We start from the raw sequence: 19,325 nt of genomic DNA, 5'->3' as shown, positions 1-19,325 counted from the left end.
GCACCTCGGCTGTTCATCACAAATGCTGTGGAAACATTTCCCACGTAGTGTCAAAACAAAGACAACACTTTTTCAACCACCTACCCTACAAGGTGCAGCATGCTGGCCTTGTAGACGAACGCTTCAGCACTACACATGGGTAGTAAATGGAACAATACAATACAGGGTATAATACCAGAACAAGGAGCAGCGTCAGGCTTCTGCAAGAACGGGGCAATGTGTCATGCTTTGGGACTTATTGACTTTGCCAATGCTTTTTGGCGATTATGTACAGCATCGGCAAGACGATATGCAGCTTGGTCAAAAGAAATAGTAAGAAAAAAAAGGCACAATGACGCATGCGTGTCATTTTGTAGGCTCTCATGCCTACAATATGATGCATGTACCATTTTCAACAGAAAGTCTGTCTTCAGCACTTTCTGTAAACCTCAAAGTACAAGTACACAAACACAGTTACGCATAAGTCGAGCAACGTTTTCAGCGGCTTCTGGAATCCGTTTGGAACATAGGAACAATGTCTCGTCTCATAACATAAATCACAACATGCCTTGTTTTGATAATCATGCAATGTTAGCAATGATTTGCATGTACTACGGCACACAAAAGGCGCTGTAGTAACCAGTAGGTGTTTCAGAAAATAGGCAACGACCCTGATTTTAATAACTAGCCTTAAAGAAGACCTCTTTAGCAATCTGACAAGAGATGGGAAACTATATCACGGAGTAATAACTTTTCTGGGTAAGTAACACTGCCACTGGAGTGGGTAATTTGTTAGTAATCACAATTGTCCCAGCCAGTCTTATGTCTGAATTGCAGAATTAAACTACCATATCCGTAGTCCGTTCACCGACTGTACAGTTACTTACTGATCTATATATAAAAAGTGCTGGCAAATTCATAATGCAAGTGCTACACAACTAGCTTTGCCAATACTTAATGTAAATACATGATTTTAAAAAAGTAAAAGAAAACAAAACTTTCCAAATACTGGTGGAAAAGCAAACATATACGAATAGATAAAGATGGCAGTGGGCGAATAAGGAAAATGCTTGCGAAGGCCTAATTTGCTTTAAAAAAGCAACAAGCTTGGAGGGGTAGGGAGTAAAACTGCCAGCGTGGGGTTTCGGAATGTATAAAACGGAAGCCGCATATGGGAGGGGAGAGCAAAAAACACAAGCCCCCGATGGAGGGCTCCAAAGAAAAGAAAAAAGTAGTTCAAAGATGTGAGCTGCGGAAGGATACAACTCATCCAATCAAAATGAAGGTGAAAAGCTTTGCTCCTTGGGACTGACAAACACAATAAGAAGGATAGTCACTGATTCACAAGCATGTAAATGAAATTGACAAGAAAGCCAACCAATTATGAGCAATAGGCCAATCCAAAGCTATGCATTGGTACTATATACAACAACAGGTCTTCAACAACAGACAGCTCAAGGCTGTATGAAGGTGAAACCTAAACATTCTAGTCTCTCATGATATTTTTAGAGTAAGCACTAGGTGTCTGAAAACATGGAAGATCAAATGGGTCTGCTCAAAGTCAATTCATATCAAACTAAAGGCTATTTGTACAAAAACTTTTTTCCTAGTGGTAACGGCCCAGTTCTAAGAATCCGGCAAAATGTTTTTCAATATGTACAGAGGACAAATTGCTATTCAGTAACATGTTACAGAATTTCAGTTTGTGTTTAGAGGTTTGTTATGTAGAAGGGGCATGTTTAGGGTATCCCTTCCTAATACCGAATCACAATTGTTTGTATGAATGCTTTTCAACCAGTTTCCAGTCACAAACATTCAACTTTTATCGACACCTCAAGGTTAGTGGTAACCACTATCAAAAGAGAAGGGGTCCCCATAGGACCCCATTCCCTCTGTGAATGTTGGAACAATGACTTTAAGAGTAGGCAATGGTCCAGTGATTTCAATTGGGTCACAAATTGTCACCTACCTCATTATTATTCATGAGGTAGGTCTATTTGTGAACCCATTAGAATCACTATTTCTTTATTTTGTACATTAGGAATTGAGATTTCCTAATTGCGATTCAGTGAGAATTGCAATTAGGGAATCGCAATCCCTAAACTCTGTACAAATGACCTTGAGTGCTTCAGTACAGCAACCCTTTTAAGTGGCTTACAGTTCACCTCCTCCCTTAGTTCTCCCAAGTCTGTACATGAGGGGGCATTTTTTTGGGAGGGGAAACAGGTTAGCTTTTCTATGCCTGGTGCTGGACGCCATCTCCGTGTTGCCATAGGGCAGATGTCTGCAAAAATATGTGGCAAGGGAAGCTTTTTTAAAGAGAAAATCAAAACAAGATAGGGTCTAACTACCGTAAACATGTAAGAAAATCTAACAAGGAGTGCCATTTGAACAGTGAGCAATTAATTAGAATAGGATGGGCTGTAGCATTTGCTAAAATTAAAAAATAACCAATGTTGAATATTGAGGTTATCCAAGCATATTGAATGTACAGTTCCTTGTTCGACTCGGAAAAATCAAATCTACAGTGTTACTGCACTGAAATTAAGAGGCACGATTCCTGTTGCTAATATTGAAGTACCCAAGACATTCAACAAGCAGATCGAAGCTTCATTTACCACCTCTCCATAGTCATTAGCTAAAGCTTCCTCAATCAACCTATATAACCTATATCAATCAATAGTTATTAAGTAGAGTTTTCTTTACATGCCATGAATATGCACTGGGTGATGTCCTATAACATCTCTTCATAGGCTGTGCAAGATATTAGCATCCCCACATAGTGTTTGCATGGAGCCTCGTCTACTAATCCAGCATAGCCCCTGGCCGGAGATTCCTCTATCACCACTGCAAATCCTCTACCACAACCAAATACATTTCCCATGCAACTTGCATGACTGCCTCCGTCCAGCCACTGGATGACTCTTGCCTCGGTCACTTCTGCTTTGTCACGGTGATATCCTTTCGTGGTTACCACTGCATAGGTGCCGCGCTAATCTCTGGACCTTGTGGAATGCACGCCAGTCATATAGGTTTATAAAGTTCTACTTGCTCAGGCACTCTTTCAAGTGTCACTGCTGTGGTACACGTGTGTGCTTAGTAGGTGGTTCATACAATGCCACCCCTGCACACTCACTGTGTGCTGAGGTGTCCTGCCTGGTCACCCCATATTCTTGCCTGGACGCTCCTGCTTATTGATTAGGTAGATCTTTAGTCTAGTTTAGTTTCAGTCTTTTAATTAGATGCTTATGGTTCTTACAGTTCATCAATAACAATAAAGGGTCTGGTTCATAAGCAGCAGGGCTGAGCTCAAAATAACCAACAAACCACAACCGAATGTCATTACTGCTGCTGTTCTAGCTAATTGAATTAGTACAAGATGTATGAAGTAGCCATCAAAACATCTTAAAGCTCATTAGTCGCTTTTTTATTTTTGAATTATCACTTACATTTTTTCAAAAAACGTTATGGTTCTTACAGTGGCTGCCCTGCCTATGTATTAGGTAGTACTTGCGATGGCACTTCTGCTTATTCATTAGCAAGTGTGTTCTGCCACCCCCCTCTCTCCGACTCATCGCAAACCCCATTCTTCTACTATGATCCACTAAATAACCATTTGTAGACTCTTCCCTCCTCTACCTCTCCTTGCATCATCTTAAACCTCTTTTACTATTCAGATTTCCCAAACAATCCTTTCTTAACCCTTCCTTCTGACTCTTACCCCTCCACCTCCCCTTTACTCATCCCAAACCTCCTCCTACTGCTACGACCCCCCCAAAAAAACACTTCTAGACCCTTCCTTCTTCTGTCACTCCACTATCCTTTTTGAATCCAACTAACAGACTCACATGTCCACCACTCTCATAAATGTCATATTTTCCTATACTAATTCCCCACCAACTAACTATCAAAACCTGACTGACTGATACTTGGAGCTTAGTGCAGTCTATCCTCAGCGTGGGTACACTCCTCCTGCAGTAACCAGGTGCTTTACAAAGTCCTTAACATAACATAACTAATCCTGCCTGGGTTCCAAATTACCGTGCTACCCGCCATAAAGCACTTTGACACTCATCAGGGGTAGCAAGCGCTATATAAATGCCAACACTTCCCTCTTCTATCTCTCCACTATCCTTTTTCAATCCAAAGAACCAACTCACATGTCCATCACTCACATTAATTTCATATCTCCCTATACTAATTCACCACTAATCCTTTTTGGGTTCCGGTGTAGTGTGCTACTCACAGAAAAAGCACTTGGACGCCTTGTCCAGGGGTAGTAAGCGCTATATAAATGCAATTACAATACAATATTCATTATGCAATTCTCAAGCTGGCACGTTTGCATATTCATTAGATACTTGTCCCCTGAATATATGAGGATTTTTTGCCCTGGCACTCCTAAATCTTCATTAAAAAGGGCATACTATGTAGATGGTAAATGCCCTGGCACCTTCGTAATTATTTATTATTCGATTCACGCCTCATCATATTTGCATATTCATTAGATGGTACCCCCCTTGCATATTCATTAGACGGTACCCCCATGCATATTTAACACATAGTACGCGACCAGGCCCCCTTGTATATTATTTATTAGCCAATGCATGCATTGGTATTCCAGCATTTTCCTTCTGTGCCACTTGCTTTGGGACCTCTGTAGACCAATTAACTAATAAAAAGGGGTGAGGGCAGGCCAACAACTTCCTCGGCACCCACCTATGCCTTGGCACAAAGTTTTTGTTTTTTTAAGTATATGGTGTGACACTGATGAACAAGGAAAAGGTGGAAGAGGCACATTCTCCACCCCGGCACCTTATACTATATGCATATGCGACGCTGCAGACGTCTCAGCTACTTACAACCCCTCCCCCCTCCAAACAAACATTTTCACTTTTGTTTTTATGCTCCATCCTGCACCGCATACCTGACCTCACCAACCACATGCTGCAATAAAGCTAACCGGGTGCCGTGTGTGCACAAGAAAACAGGGTGAGTCATAGCCGACTCGTTTGGAGCGTTATTTTTAGAATATTAACGTTCTCGCCTCAGGAAAATTCCTCCCTTGTCTAACTACAGCCAAGTACGAACCGAACATTTCCCAACATTGCATTCTTTTCCACAAAATCAATGTTTCCCTCTTTTGCAACAAGCACAGAGCCTTTAGAACTGCCACGGCCACGGTTATTTACTAAGAAAGCGCTGTAAAAAGAAAGTTTCAACACTGCGCATTGCCCTTTGACCCTCATTAACCGGTATTTGCGCAGCAAACACCCCAGAGCTGCCAGCTGTACCAGAGATACATGCTCGTTTCACCACATAAGTGTCCCGAAGGCCAGGAAAGGGGCCGAATTAGGATGACGGCGGACCCTTAGTACTCTTAAGAGTAAAGTGACAACTTTAATGTCTTGGCGCCATTATTTTAGGTGTGCTGAATCCGAATCAGGACGTCACAACGCCTGTTCCAACTAGTGCTACGGCAGCGTCCAATCAGGTGGCATTCACACTTAACCTCAGGCAGACAACGTATTGTTGTTGCGTTTGCACAGCGCCTCAAACCCCTAACACAGCTCAGAAGCACTTTCGGGCGTCATCCGCAGGACGCCAATCAGTTCGTCATGTGTCACATATAGAGCGTGAGATCACAGAGAGGAATGTGATGAAAGGGCTTTGGGTTGTTGTGTGACGTTCAAAGGGGGTGCCCCAAAAGTGTTGGGGCACACTTACTGCTTCGCTTATGAGTGGAGTAGAACACAGAGGAATTCGACATGTGCATTTTGTACGCAGTGTGCACGCCTCGTGTCCAACAGTTCAACCCGGCATGCTACAACCAGCACGGGCTAGTAAAAGAGGCCCGAGCTGCAAGCCACAGAGCAAGTGGTTCATACAGAGGTGAACGAGCACCACGGCCCCTGGGGCGACTGCCGACAGTTGCCCTTCCATCGAGCCCTGACGTTTGCAGGCCAAGCCTTTCTGTAAGTCCCATCATTGAATTCCACATCTGAAAACACTCGATTCCAAACTTTGAAACAACTGACACTGGGTCTCAAATAAGCAAATTCCAGGCACTGCATAAAAATCTGGCACTGGATCCCAAATTAGGAAATATGTGCCCCTCTGTTCCAAATTAGCAATTGTTTTGAGCAGGCTCTTAAATTCACAAATTCCAGGGCACTGGATTCTAAATTAGCATAAACTCTGCCCTAGGCCGCAAAATAACAAATGACGTACACTGGATTGCAAATCTGTAAACATGCATTCCACGTCAGCAATCCTACATTCCGTTGCATTTTCTCAATCATCAAAATTTGGACATGCAGCAACACAACCGCCGAAAAGGTTTTAAATTGTATTATTTTTTTAATTAATTTTAAAACTCAGCAATGTCACAACATCAAAATCGGACACTCATTGTTTTTAAATTAAGTGGCCAATCTACGGTACCAGGACTACTACTACAGAAACATACAGCTCAGGCAACCACCGGATTTAGGGCTTTTCTTAAATCTGCCAGACAGTTTCAGTGCATCGCTCGACTTCCAGCGACCTCGGATATCAACAGATTGCAGGCTGAACATCCTGGCGCAGGGTTCAGCCGGAGGGGATCTGGCAGGGGCGTGTCCTTGCAAAGAATGCAGTAAAGCAGTCTCCCTGCATTCCAGCTGTTCCGCTTCCTTGGAAGGCACCCAGACTTCAAGTGCTGGGTTTTCACGCCAACATGCATCCGTCACTTTCAGAGCCAGGAGCCATCTCTCAAGCATCCACATCCACTTTGGTTGATTGACACTTTGGGTAATCAGTGGCCCACCCCAACCAGTTTTTTTTCCAGGTAATAAATATATTCAATGCATAGTGGCCGATCCTGAAACTCATACCACATTTCTACACCATGCAGGATTACGTGCAAAGGGCAAAACTGCATTCATCAATAACATTTTTGTTTTGTTTAAAAACACAAAGCTTGTTAACTATGCTTTATTCATCAACTCTAGGACAACACAGTAGAAGCTGTCAGCGGCATACCACCATCATTATGAAAGTTGCGTGGCAGAAGCTGTATATTTTATGCCCACCACTGTATTATTGGAGCAACACAACATTAATTGGATAGTCCTGAGACAATTTCTTTGATTATTCACTGTGCTTCAAGGCAAATTCCAAAAATAAATAAATAAAACATGTGAACCTTGCCACGGTCACATTTCACCTACAGCATCTGGTTGTGTTACACTATAAACAGCGGTCTTCTAGGCGGCCCCTTGCACAAGGATTTCCCTTGTCCTGACGGCGCCTTGTTGTTTCTCGACCACAGTAGCCTCATCCAAGTCTTAAATTCAAATGTCTTGTATTCCACATAATTCTGCTAACCACATAACTGACAAGCACAAGACTATCTACAAACATAGAATTCTAAAAAAAGAGATAACCTGGTGGAGCCCTAACAGAGAATTGGAGGATAACTTGTTTACAACAAGCAACCTGATTTGTGAGTACCTTTGAAAATTGATATTCAGAATAATACTGCATAAAGGGGGACATTGTGCCGGGTGAGCATGAGATTCCATCGAGTAGAGGAGATCTCACTCTAGTGCCAAGACAGACATCCTGAAATCACTACCTGGCATTGGGTAACCCTAAAAGGGTGTCTAGAGTCCACAAACAGTGACTACAATGGAATTGGTGGCTCCTTAGTTATGACAGAGGAGCGTTGCCCCCTCTGCCAGCACAAATGCAAACCTTGTAAAAATAAAAGAACACAGATTTATTATTTTATTTTACCTTCGTAGGGCCGGGACTAGGGGGCGGGCCATTGTGATGACGGCATAGGAGGAGCGGTGAGCATTGCTGCTCAAGGCACATGTGAGTTGTGCCGGCCGAACCGACATGCGCACTGAGACGACTCCAACTTGAGCTGCGCTGCCGGTTTGGAGACAGCAGGCATAAGCTCCCAGTCGCTGTGAGCGCAAATCAAGGGTGCTCAGGCCAATCCTGGCACTTCGTTCATGCTTCCAGCAGCATGAGAACAACGTCTGGATTGGCCGTAGGAGGATCTGGGAGCCTCAGCCTGGCTGTAGGGGTATCTGGGAGCCTCAGCCTGTGCTGCAGAGGATCAGACGAGCGGAAAAGCAGCAGGTAAGTTCTTTCAATATTTTTGCATGCGCTGTTGTCGCCTGCCCCACCTTGTGCTGCCCCTCCACTTTTCCCTGATACCAGCTGTTCCTGAACAATAGTGGATATGCTTATTAGAGGACTTTATTCTGGTTCGATTCGGTTTCGGAGTGCTGCACTTGCAAGTTTCACACTTATCCAATTCAATGGTGCTCACGTAACTATCCCTCAATGGAGCGAGTACTCCAGCCACAATAAGTGCAAGCAACATTCCACAAATCTGAAAATACATTTTGTATTCTTTTAACTGCAGCAACAACGTGGAGCAGCTCAGTTAGCAGCCACACTCTGCATCATGGAAATGTCAACCAGGCAAAAGTCAATCATGTGAGCTTCTATGTCCTGAAAGACAAACTCGATCCCCATAAAGCCACCACCAGCTCCCACCAGCATCAGCACCACTGGCCGACCTTTTCAGAGCATACGCGCAGCCCTTCCTCCATTACATCCTTGTGAGTGATGACGCAAGCTTTCACTGGGTGTTCTCCAACTCCTTTCCAAAATCAACAAACACCAGACTCAATAACCATAATACTGCGAAAAATAAATAGAAACGAATGACTGTCTCAGTATCAATAGACGTGTAGCTGAATTATCAACAAAAAGTTATGTTGGTGTAAGGTAGAAATAGGACCCAAACTTAAAGCAAGTGTGGCCACCTAATAAATTACTGCACAGTCAAAAACTGTTGCAACTTGAGAAAAGAAAAAAAGCAGACACGCTGCATATGGAGAACACAAGAAAGAAAGGATAGAAGCTGGTGCAAGCAAATCAAATCCTTGAGTGATATTAACTAAAACATGAAAAATAGTGAGCAGACTTTAAATACTGTAAAACAAATGCAAAAGGTTTGAAAAGCTTAGGGTTGAAAATTAAAAATTGATCTAATTCAACATCACAATCATTTGTGTAAAAATTCAACATAACCCCAGGCCTCAGGGGGTGAGGGCCCATATGCGCTGAAAACCTATACGTGCAAGAGTGCACCGCGGTCGTCAATCGCCAGCCTTTTTGTGGGAGGCTCATGGTTCCTAGATCCACAAATTTACGAGAAGTCACTGTCACCTAATAGCTTCAGCAACCCACCTCTCATGACCCAAATCACCCAACCCACCTCTCATGACCCAAATCACCCAACCCACCTCTCATGACCCAAATCACCCAACCCACCTCTCATGACCCAAATCACTCAACCCACCTCTCATAACCCAACCCACCTCTCATGACCCAAATCACCCAACCCACCTCTCATGACCCAAATCACCCAACCCACCTCTCATGACCCAAATCACTCAACCCACCTCTCATAACCCAACCCACCTCTCATGACCCAAATCACCCAACCCACCTCTCATGACCCAAATCACCCAACCCACCTCTCATGACCCAAATCACCCAACCCACCTCTCATGACCCAAATCACCCAACCCACCTCTCATGACCCAAATCACCCAACCCACCTCTCATGACCCAAATCACTCAACCCACCTCTCATAACCCAACCCACCTCTCAGGACCCAAATTACCCAACCCACCTCTCATGACCCAAATCTCCCAACTCACCTCTCATGACCGATATCACCCGCTGTCAAGATAGCAGAAATTAAGACAAATCCATTAATTTCTAACATGCAATGTGAATGTGTTCAAATCTGTTAACGAACCTGGATTACCATCCAAACACGATAAAAGACAACTAAACAACCAGATTGACAGAAAACTTATTACATAAGAATGAGCTAGAAGACAACAAAACAAGAAAGATACTAAACAAAGGTAAAGTATCAACACAATCAGGGGCTGACTGAGTGGGAAAAGAAGAACACAGGCACCAAGACAAGATCGAGAGTGAGAAGGAAGCAAATGTAATGATGCATTATCTCTGGAGCTGCAGTGGGCACAAAAAAAGTTTTCAAAAATTGGGAGACCAAATCCCACAACACGCCCGTGCTACAGACGGTGGGTGACCCTAATTCATCCAGCAACTTCTGATGGTCAGACATCTTGCAACCCCGGGGTGGAATTGCCCATCAGACAGAAGTGCCCGGACACAGTGCTAGATGAACTTCTGTTTCTTTTTAGGAATCCCTACCGTGCAATCTTCCTCCTCAAAGCGCACTCCGAGGTCAGAAAAAACACATCAACAAATATTCACAGACCCACTTAAACACCTACCAAGTCACAGAAATCTAGAAAAACTAAACGCCGATAAACCGAAAAAAGCGGATATCTGTGGATTTAAACATTCTATAAACCCATTAACAACAAGCATAGGTAACACTAACAAGTCTGGCGTCAACTGCCAGCCTTTTTGGCTAGATCAGTGCTTAAGGGATCTGCTGGGCCATCAACAAAATTAAGAAAACACTGACTAAGAGAAAAAAAAATTCTGATATCAAAAACACTCATTGTTGTAATAGTTTCTGTCGCTGAACAGACTACTTTGTGTGCAGATGTTCTCCTTGTGAAAGGGCAGAAGGCCAACACTCACACTGAAGTTATCCAATGACTGAAGACGGCAGCCCCACTGCCTCATGCTGCAGAGGGTGGAAGAAAAATGTGAATGACACAACAACAGACCAATGGAAGAAGAGGGCTGGCTGAAAGCTCCTCCCCCCCGCCCCCACAAGTACACTTTCCATGTACTTTTAGTGAAATCAAAGAGGGCCTGTCAAACACCAGACCGAAAAACAAACTACACCTTAAGTACGTGCTAAATGCATTTAACTTTTACAAGAGTTTCTTTAACTTAGTCAGCCTTATTAAAATAGATTTAAAAAAAATGCCTGATGGTTTGATTCTATTCGCGCCACAAAAAACAAAGGACAGAGTTTGTATTGTATTAATTTCAGTTATGCTTTCCAGCTGTGCCGACGCTACAACAGCCGAATGCAGGAAATCGAGGGAGGAAATTCCAGCGTTAGTTCCCGGAGCTGGGTGAACCAAATGTTCTTCCAAAAAACACGGACATCCAAACAGAAGTTTGCAGCAACTTTCTGTAACCTTACCTCATGTCTTCCAGCAAGTCGCATTCCGCCTGGTGCTTGGCCTGCAGCTTTGTCATCTGTTCAGCTTGAATATTCTTCAGCTCTTGTGTAACTTTCACCTAGGAAGACAGAGCAAAGTGCCAGGAGTTAATTCAGGGTGTCCTGCATCACATGAATAATTTCACCCAAAAGACAAACGAATTGTGAACATATTGGTTAGAATTCCACTGCAATGTCAATGGCACCATCAGATAATGTTGAATAATGCAATATCCTTCCTTATCAGATAGAGACTGCTTACATCAACCTGTATCCGGCACAGTACTGATGGATGGCACCACACAGACGACCAGTGGCGGCAACCGCAGTCTAAAGTGATAGGGCAGCGCAGGAGGGATAAAAATACAATAAAACGACTGGCTCTGCCGGCCGCCTCGTTGCTCCTCTTGTCCCGGCAGTCAATGGGCCACAAAGCACAAGCCCTTCACCCAATCCAGAAGCTGCTCTCATGCTATACCTAGCATGAGAGAAGTGCCAGGACTGGCCTGAGCGGGCTGCACTGATGCTCGCTCAGGCACAGGAAAGCCTGTGCTTTTTCTCCACCCGACTGTACAACAAGGCTGAGTTGGAGAAACATAGGAGTGCATGTCGGTTTGGCTGTCCTCAGATGGCTGGCCAAGCTGACATACGCACTTAATAGCCCCCCGCCACTCCTCCTCCCTGCCATGGCCCCACCCGAGACTCATCAGCTTTGCAGCTCAGACTGTGATAAATAAAATGAAAATATTGTTTTATATATCATCTGCGGTTTCGGAGCAGTGGGGCAACACTCCTCCGCCATTATGGAGGAGCCAACCTTGCGGACAACTGTAGTAGCATTTATAAAAAATGATAACCCTAGCATGGTATGTTGCCTTTACCCCAGTCTTTACAAGGCAGGGAAGTAGCACGCCGGGACCGACATGGGTTATGGGGAACAAGGTTTTTTTTCGTGTTCAAGGCTGGGTAAGGGTAGCAAGGCGTTTTGGGATAAGCAGGGGTAGTAAGGGACTTGCAGGGTTCAGGGTGGGGTAGTAAGAGATTTTCTGGATTGGGTAGGGAATTTTTAGAGTTCAAGAATAGTAAGGATAAGAAGTAGTATGGGGTGTTTAGGGTTCAGATGTTGGTATGGTTTGTTTAGGCTTATGGATATAGGTTAGAGGTAGTATGTTTTTTAGGGTTTCGGGATGGTAGGAGTAAGGGGGTAACAAAAGAATTTTAATGTCAGGATATGATAAGGGTTTTAGGGATAAGGATGGGTAGTGTGTGTATATATATATATATATATATATATTACCTACTGGCGGTCGCCAGTAGGTATATATAGTTAGGATTTTTTCTCTATGGGATTTTTGAAAATTCTATGTCTAATAACTTTGGCGTTTGTGGACGGAATTGGCTGAAATTTTCAGGAAAATGGAACATTTTGTTTCTGAGCAGCCCCTGACAATTTGGGGGGGTTTCATCAAGGGGGGGCCGAGAAAAAAGGGGGGTCCCAAAACGTGTTTTTCCCATGTTAATTTCCATAGGGCGGTTGGCCTCACTTTTAGCTCGAACGACTGAATGGATTTGCACGAAACTTGGCAAAATTGTAGGGACTGTTAGCCCGATGTGCCTTTGCTAGGTCTCAATATATGTGCTCCAGTGGATTTTGAGTAATTTAGGTTCAAAACAAGATATATATCTGGGCGGAGCCTAACCACACATCTGATCTGATTGGCTGTCAGCGCTTCATCCAAGAAGTGTTGGCAGCCATCTTGGGACCAATATACATGATAGCACCTCATTAAAAAGCATTGTAGTTAATAGAGGGTTTTAGGACTTTAGTTACATTATAAATCATTTGTTGATGGTACCATACTCGTTTTAGGAATTGTGGTGGGTTCTAAGGTGATTTTACCATGTGAAAAAACCTTCTGCTGTGATATCATGAATATTGTTTGAAAGAAAACTAATATCTCATGATTTTCCCACAGTGGTTTGGAAGGGGATCTATAAGCTAAACTGAAAGCATATTTTCTGTAAATTCACATTATCTTTCTCAGTCATGTGAAAATGAAGTCTGACATTCTCAGTAAAACATGTACATCCAACAAGGACAGAGACTGTCAGTTGATTCCTTTGTGTTCTACTGCAGCCTCCTAGAGTGTTCTAAAGAACAACTAGAGCGCTAACAGTCCTACTTATTACAAAGGTATGGCACACCTGAAGCCATCTTGATTGGAATAAAGTGGTAACTCTTAAAACATTTAATTTAAAAAGAAACAAAATGAGGGGGTATATTTTGCCATAGAAAGTATGATTAGTGCTGCAGAATGAAAAATTAGGGCACATTTTGAGTGACAAATCCTTTTCTATTTCATTAAAACATTCTGACATGCAGTCTCCCAAAATGGCCACCAGAGACAAAAGAGCCCAAATGTAGCCCAAATATCACCCAGATGTAGCCCAAGTATAGCCCAATGACAGAATGTCCCAGAGTGTTCTAAAGAACAACTAGAGCGCTAACAGTCCTACTTATTACAAAGGTATGGCACACCTGAAGCCATCTTGATTAGAATAAAGTGGTAACTCTTAAAACATTTAATTTAAAAAGAAACAACATGAGGGGGTATATTTTGCCATAGAAAGTATGATTAGTGCTGCAGAATGAAAAATTAGGGCACATTTTGAGTGACTTCTCAAATCCTTTTCTATTTCATTAAAACATTCTGACATGCAGTCTCCCAAAATGGCCACCAGAGACAAAAGAGCCCAAATGTAGCCCAAATATCACCCAGATGTAGCCCAAGTATAGCCCAATGACAGAATGTCCCAGAGTGTTCTAAAGAACAACTAGAGCGCTAACAGTCCTACTTATTACAAAGGTATAGCACACCTGGAGCCATCGTGATGGGAATAAAGTGGTAACTCTTAAGACATTTAATTTAAAAAGGAACAAAATGAGGGGGTATATTATGCAATAGAAGGTATTATTAGTGCTGCAGAAAGAAAAATTAGGGCACATTTTGAGTGACTTTTCAAATCCTCTTCTATTTCATTAAAAAATTCTGACATGCAGTCTCCCAAAATGGCCACCAGAGACAAAAGAGCCCAAATGTAGCCCAAATATCACCCAGATGTAGCCCAAGTATAGCCCAATGACAGAATGTCCCAGAGTGTTCTAAAGAACAACTAGAGCGCTAACAGTCCTACTTATTACAAAGGTATGGCACACCTGAAGCCATCTTGACTGGAATAAAGTGGTAACTCTTAAAACATTTAATTTAAAAAGGAACAAAATGAGGGGGTATATTTTGCCATATGAATTATGATTAGTGCTGCAGAAAGAAAAATTAGGGCACATTTTGAGTGACTTCTCAAACCCTCTTCAATTTCATTAAAAAATTCTGACATAGTCTCCCAAGATGGCCACCAGAGACAAAAGAGCCTAAATGTAGCCCAAATATCACCCAGATGTACCCCAAGTATAGCCCAATGACAGAATGTCCCAGAGTGTTCTAAAGAACAACTAGAGCGCTAACAGTCTTACTTATGACAAAAGTATGGCACACCAGAAGCCATCTTGATAGGAATGAAGTGGAAAGTCTGAAAACACTCAATTTAAAAAGGAACAACATGAGGGGGTTAATTTTGCCATAGAAAGTATGATTAGTGCTTCAGAAAGAAAAATTAGGGATCATTTTGAGTGACTTCTCAAATCCCCTTCTATTTCATTAAAAAAATTCTGACATGCAGACTGAAACATGCACTTTGAATACCAGCAGCAGACGTCCCTGGTGAGCAGTAGCTTTACTACAGTGATCTAATGTGCAACTAGAGTGCTAACATTCAGAATTTATGGCAAATGTGTGACACATCTGAATGCCTTCTTGATGGAACCAAAGTAAACAAGCATTGAAAATGCAATAGATCTCGCCCTCGTTTAAGTTAAAGCCATTCTGTTTGTAATGAGGTGGCTTTTTAGCTTTGCTTTTATTAGTGTTTTTTCAACTTTCATGTAAATAACGCACCGTTTTCACCAAATCGACTTTGCCCAAGCACACCCTTCCCTTCAGCCAACAAATCCCAAAAATTCGGCACACCTGCCGATCCACACTCCCTACAACTCACCCAAGCCCCGTCCCTCTAGCGCAACTGGAACACCCCAAATTCACCTTCTCCATGCGCACCAAAAACTCCCATTGAATAACATGGCAATTCGCTACTCCGCACAAAAATTGCTCTTTAAAGCACTTCCACTGCTCCGATCCGCTTCAAACTTGGCTGGACACTAGTTCCAGCGATTTCCTAACATCTCACCAAAATTCAGCCCAATCCATCCACTGGAACGGGGACGAATTTCAACCCGAATACGCGCCCCTCGCAAACACACAAAAAAGCCATAAAACGGCCAAATCTCGACCAAAAACCGCCAAAATCCCTCAAAACCTTGCCAACACCAATACGCACGAAACTGAACCGGCCCCTCAGCCCTATGTGAAAAATAAATACAAACTTGGTGAACATTATCGGCGCCATCTTGCCCCCCTTTTCCAAGCCCATTCGTGCGCGTAAGCGGCAGCCATTTTGAGCACCATGGCCTCCCTGCCCCTCGCTAATAGCCAGCGCGTCTCTCTCTCTCTTAACCTCGCAAGCATTCCCCCGCACGCTGACAACCCCCGCTCTCTCATGCCTTGGGTCATAAACCCCTCTTCAGCGCAGCTTCACCACGGAATCCCATCCTGTTCCCAGCGCGACACCTCCCCACATTCCTTTCGTGGCCTCAAACCCTTTTGATGCAAACCCCTTTTCCTGTGCCCCCGTTTGTCTTCCTTGTTCCCAGGCCGCCACCTGGCCCTGCGGATACTGTTTATTACCCCGTACAGTAGGAAGCTTCCCCCTCTCCATCAAAAGATCCCCGAACCGATCAAAGCCCCCACCCCATGAGATCCGATCAAACCCCATGCATTCCGTGAATCGGCGGAATGCCCTGCTGTGCGACAACCATCACCTGTTGTGACCGGGGTGGGGAATCCAACTGTAAATGTGTGTGGGAACGGGCCTGCGGGGGAGATTCCGAGGATGTTCTTTCTAATACTAAAGTGTTGCAAGAATGTGTTATGTGCAATAAAGGTCGTAAACCCTAGTATAAGAGGCCAGGCCTCAGAGATGTGGTTAGAGCACCTCGTGACGATACTTGCTGTCTGAATTGATGTGTTCTCCTCCGGAGAGAATAAAATCCTCGTTTCCCGCCTTCCAGTCTCCAGCGCCTGCTTCTTCATTGATTAATATTGGTGGGTCATAGAGGCGATACCGCCGGGCAACATAAAAGGGTTTTTGGTTACCGGTTGTCTTTGGAACCCTTTTTAACACCTAGGCTCTGGGAACCCTACTTAATTGACCCAAAAGCCCTAAAAAAGCAACATAATACACACGAAAACGCCCTAACAACCCTAAAATGCATATAAGTATATGTATGCATGCATTTATGTTTGTATTTATATAGATATACAGATTATATATGTTTATATATGTATGTATATATATATATATATTCACTGAAAAAACCATAGGTTATAGACCATATATAGTTAGGAATTAGCATTTACAAAACCTTGAAAATTCACTGAAAAAACCATAGGTTATAGACCATATATAGTTAGGAATTCGCATTTACAAAACCTTATTTTACTCACACAAAACCATTGAAATTCCATATATAGTTAGTTGCACTAACTATATATCGCGCACCCGCAATCCACTGCTGATGATGTCACATATTACATCATTCATGACATGGTCAGTGACATCACTGATGACATCACTGATGACATCTCAAATGACATCACTGATGACATCACTGATGACAACATCCAGTGACTGTATGTTTCTGTAAAGTTAAAATATGTCTTAAATATTGAAGAATGAGTGGATGTATAAGTGTCTGGATGAAGGATTTAGTAGGTGCATGACTGACTGTATGAGTGAGTGATTAAATGTGTCTCACTGAGTGCATGGGTTAGTGACTAAACTGTCTTAATTTGTGCATCATTATGTCTGTTGTTCTGTAAACTGTTGCATGTGTTGATAAGTAGCTATATGAGTAACTATATGGGTTATTGATTGGTTGCCCAAGTATTTGTATGGGAGACTGAGTGTGTGTGTGTGGGTGGCTGGGAGGTGTATGACTCTGTGCATAGATGTGTGAGCAGTTGATTCACTAGATGTATGGTTTCAAAAGTGCATGTGGAAACAGCTGTATGGGAGGTTGACTGTGTGCATGAGTGTATTGGTGAGTGAATGGATATCTCAGTGCTACATGTCAAAGTAAGTACATATGTAAAACACAGTACATGTGAGAGTTGACATATATAAATAACTGTGCATAAGAGCCAGTGAATGTGTGAGTGGCTGTATGGATCATTGTGAACTTGTATCAGGGATTGTATAAGAGAGTAAATATGTGTTAGTATATGTTTGAATAAGTAAAGTTTGTATAACTGTATAGTTGAGGAAATGGAGGTGTGATTGATTCTTTGCATGACTGACTAGGTGTGTGAGTAACTCCATGGATGAGTGACAGTCTGTGAGTGTCTGTTTACACTGATTGTATCTAAGGTTATATTAGAGTCTGAAGAGGTTCATCCTATTATCACATGAATGATATCATCAGTGATGTGATCAGTAATGTCAAATGAGATGTCATCAGTGATGTCATTTGAGATGTCATCAGTGATGTCATTTGAGATGTCATCAGTGATGTCATCAGTGATGTCACTGACCATGTCATGAATGATGTAATATGTGACATCATCAGCAGTGGATTGCGGGTGCGCGATATATAGTTAGTGCAACTAACTATATATGGAATTTCAATGGTTTTGTGTGAGTAAAATAAGGTTTTGTAAATGCGAATTCCTAACTATATATGGTCTATAACCTATGTTTTTTTCAGTGAATATATATATATATATATATATATATATATATATATATATTGCAATCACAATACAATATATAACCCATGCTAAAACACACAATCATAACAGTCTGCAGTCTGACAGTCGATGGAAGTTCATACAAGCTGCCTCATAATTCCCTCTACTGCTTGACACCCACATAACCCAAACTGCTAAGGGTCATATCCATTACCCAGTAGTGTACTAGTCCACACCATTTACCATCTGGTCAGTCACAGAATAACTAAAGAGATCTGCCACATGCTCTGGCCAACGGATGACTCTAATTTGGTCCAACACTACAGTCCCGACTAGCCACGTCCTATGGCCACTTCGTGGCATCTCACGATGACAGTCAGATTGGGGATGTTCTTAACAACATCCATCTCTGCAGATCTCTCCACCATTTCCCACTTTTAACCTATCCCTTCTCAGGATCATAAACTTTATAGACAACCCAGTGCAGTAACCAGGTAAGTGGACTATGAACATAGGAAATACCATCAAGTATTGGCAAAGGCAATAGGTCTCGCCTATGCAAGAGCTATTGGCTTTGCCAATATGTTTTAGCAATGTTGTACACCAGAGTGGCTGCTATTCAGGATGGTGAAATGTTAGTAGAGTAAAGGGGAGTAGAGTTATAAGAAGTGGAATAGAGTGGCGTGGAGTAGTACATAGTAGGCTTGAGTGGTGAGGAGAGAAGTGAAGAGGATTGTCACGGAGTAGCGTACAGCATTGTGGAGTGTCATGGAGGGAGTAGAGTGTCGTAGAGGTGAGTGCCGTAGAGTGGAGCACAGTGTCAGAGTTAAGCAAAGTGTCGTAGAGTGGAGTGGCATAGAGTGAAGTGGCACAGAGTGCAACGGAGCAGAGTGGAGTGGCTTATAGGGTGTTCCGTAGAGTGGTGTACAGGAGAGTAGATTGTCAGAGTGGAGTGGCCTAGAGTGTCATAGAATAGAGTGGAATAGAATGGCACAGAGTGAAGTACAGTGCTTTATAGTGGAGTGGCATAGCGTGGAGTAGAGTGTCAGTGGAGCAGAGTTTAATGAAGTAGAGTATCACAGAGTAGAGAATCGTGGAGCAGAGTGGCCTAGAGAGAAGTGGTGTAAAGTACAGTGGTGCAGAGTAGATTGGTGTAGAGTGCAGTTGTGGTGTGCACTTGGCTTTTTGAGTAAAGAGGTGTAGAGTGCAGTGATGTAGAGTAGCGTAGAGT

The 19,325-nt window shown here is 42.9% G+C and overlaps 1 protein-coding gene across 4 annotated transcripts in view; it reads right to left on the bottom strand.

The window, feature by feature from the left end:
* FCHSD2 (FCH and double SH3 domains 2) overlaps positions 1–19,325 on the bottom strand; it is a 514,252-nt gene that overhangs the window by 477,834 nt on the left and 17,093 nt on the right. For all 4 annotated transcript variants that reach the window (XM_086933852.1, XM_086933851.1, XM_086933853.1 and 1 more), the window contains exon 2: positions 11,157–11,254. In XM_086933852.1, the coding sequence (XP_086789978.1) occupies positions 11,157–11,254 (98 nt within the window). The remainder of the gene's footprint in view (positions 1–11,156; positions 11,255–19,325) is intronic.

The sequence above is a fragment of the Lissotriton vulgaris genome, chromosome 8, assembly GCF_964263255.1.
Source record: "Lissotriton vulgaris chromosome 8, aLisVul1.2, whole genome shotgun sequence".
Taxonomy (NCBI): domain Eukaryota; kingdom Metazoa; phylum Chordata; class Amphibia; order Caudata; family Salamandridae; genus Lissotriton; species Lissotriton vulgaris.
Note: the sequence above shows the minus strand (reverse complement) of the source record. Positions and strands in the feature narration are given on the sequence as shown.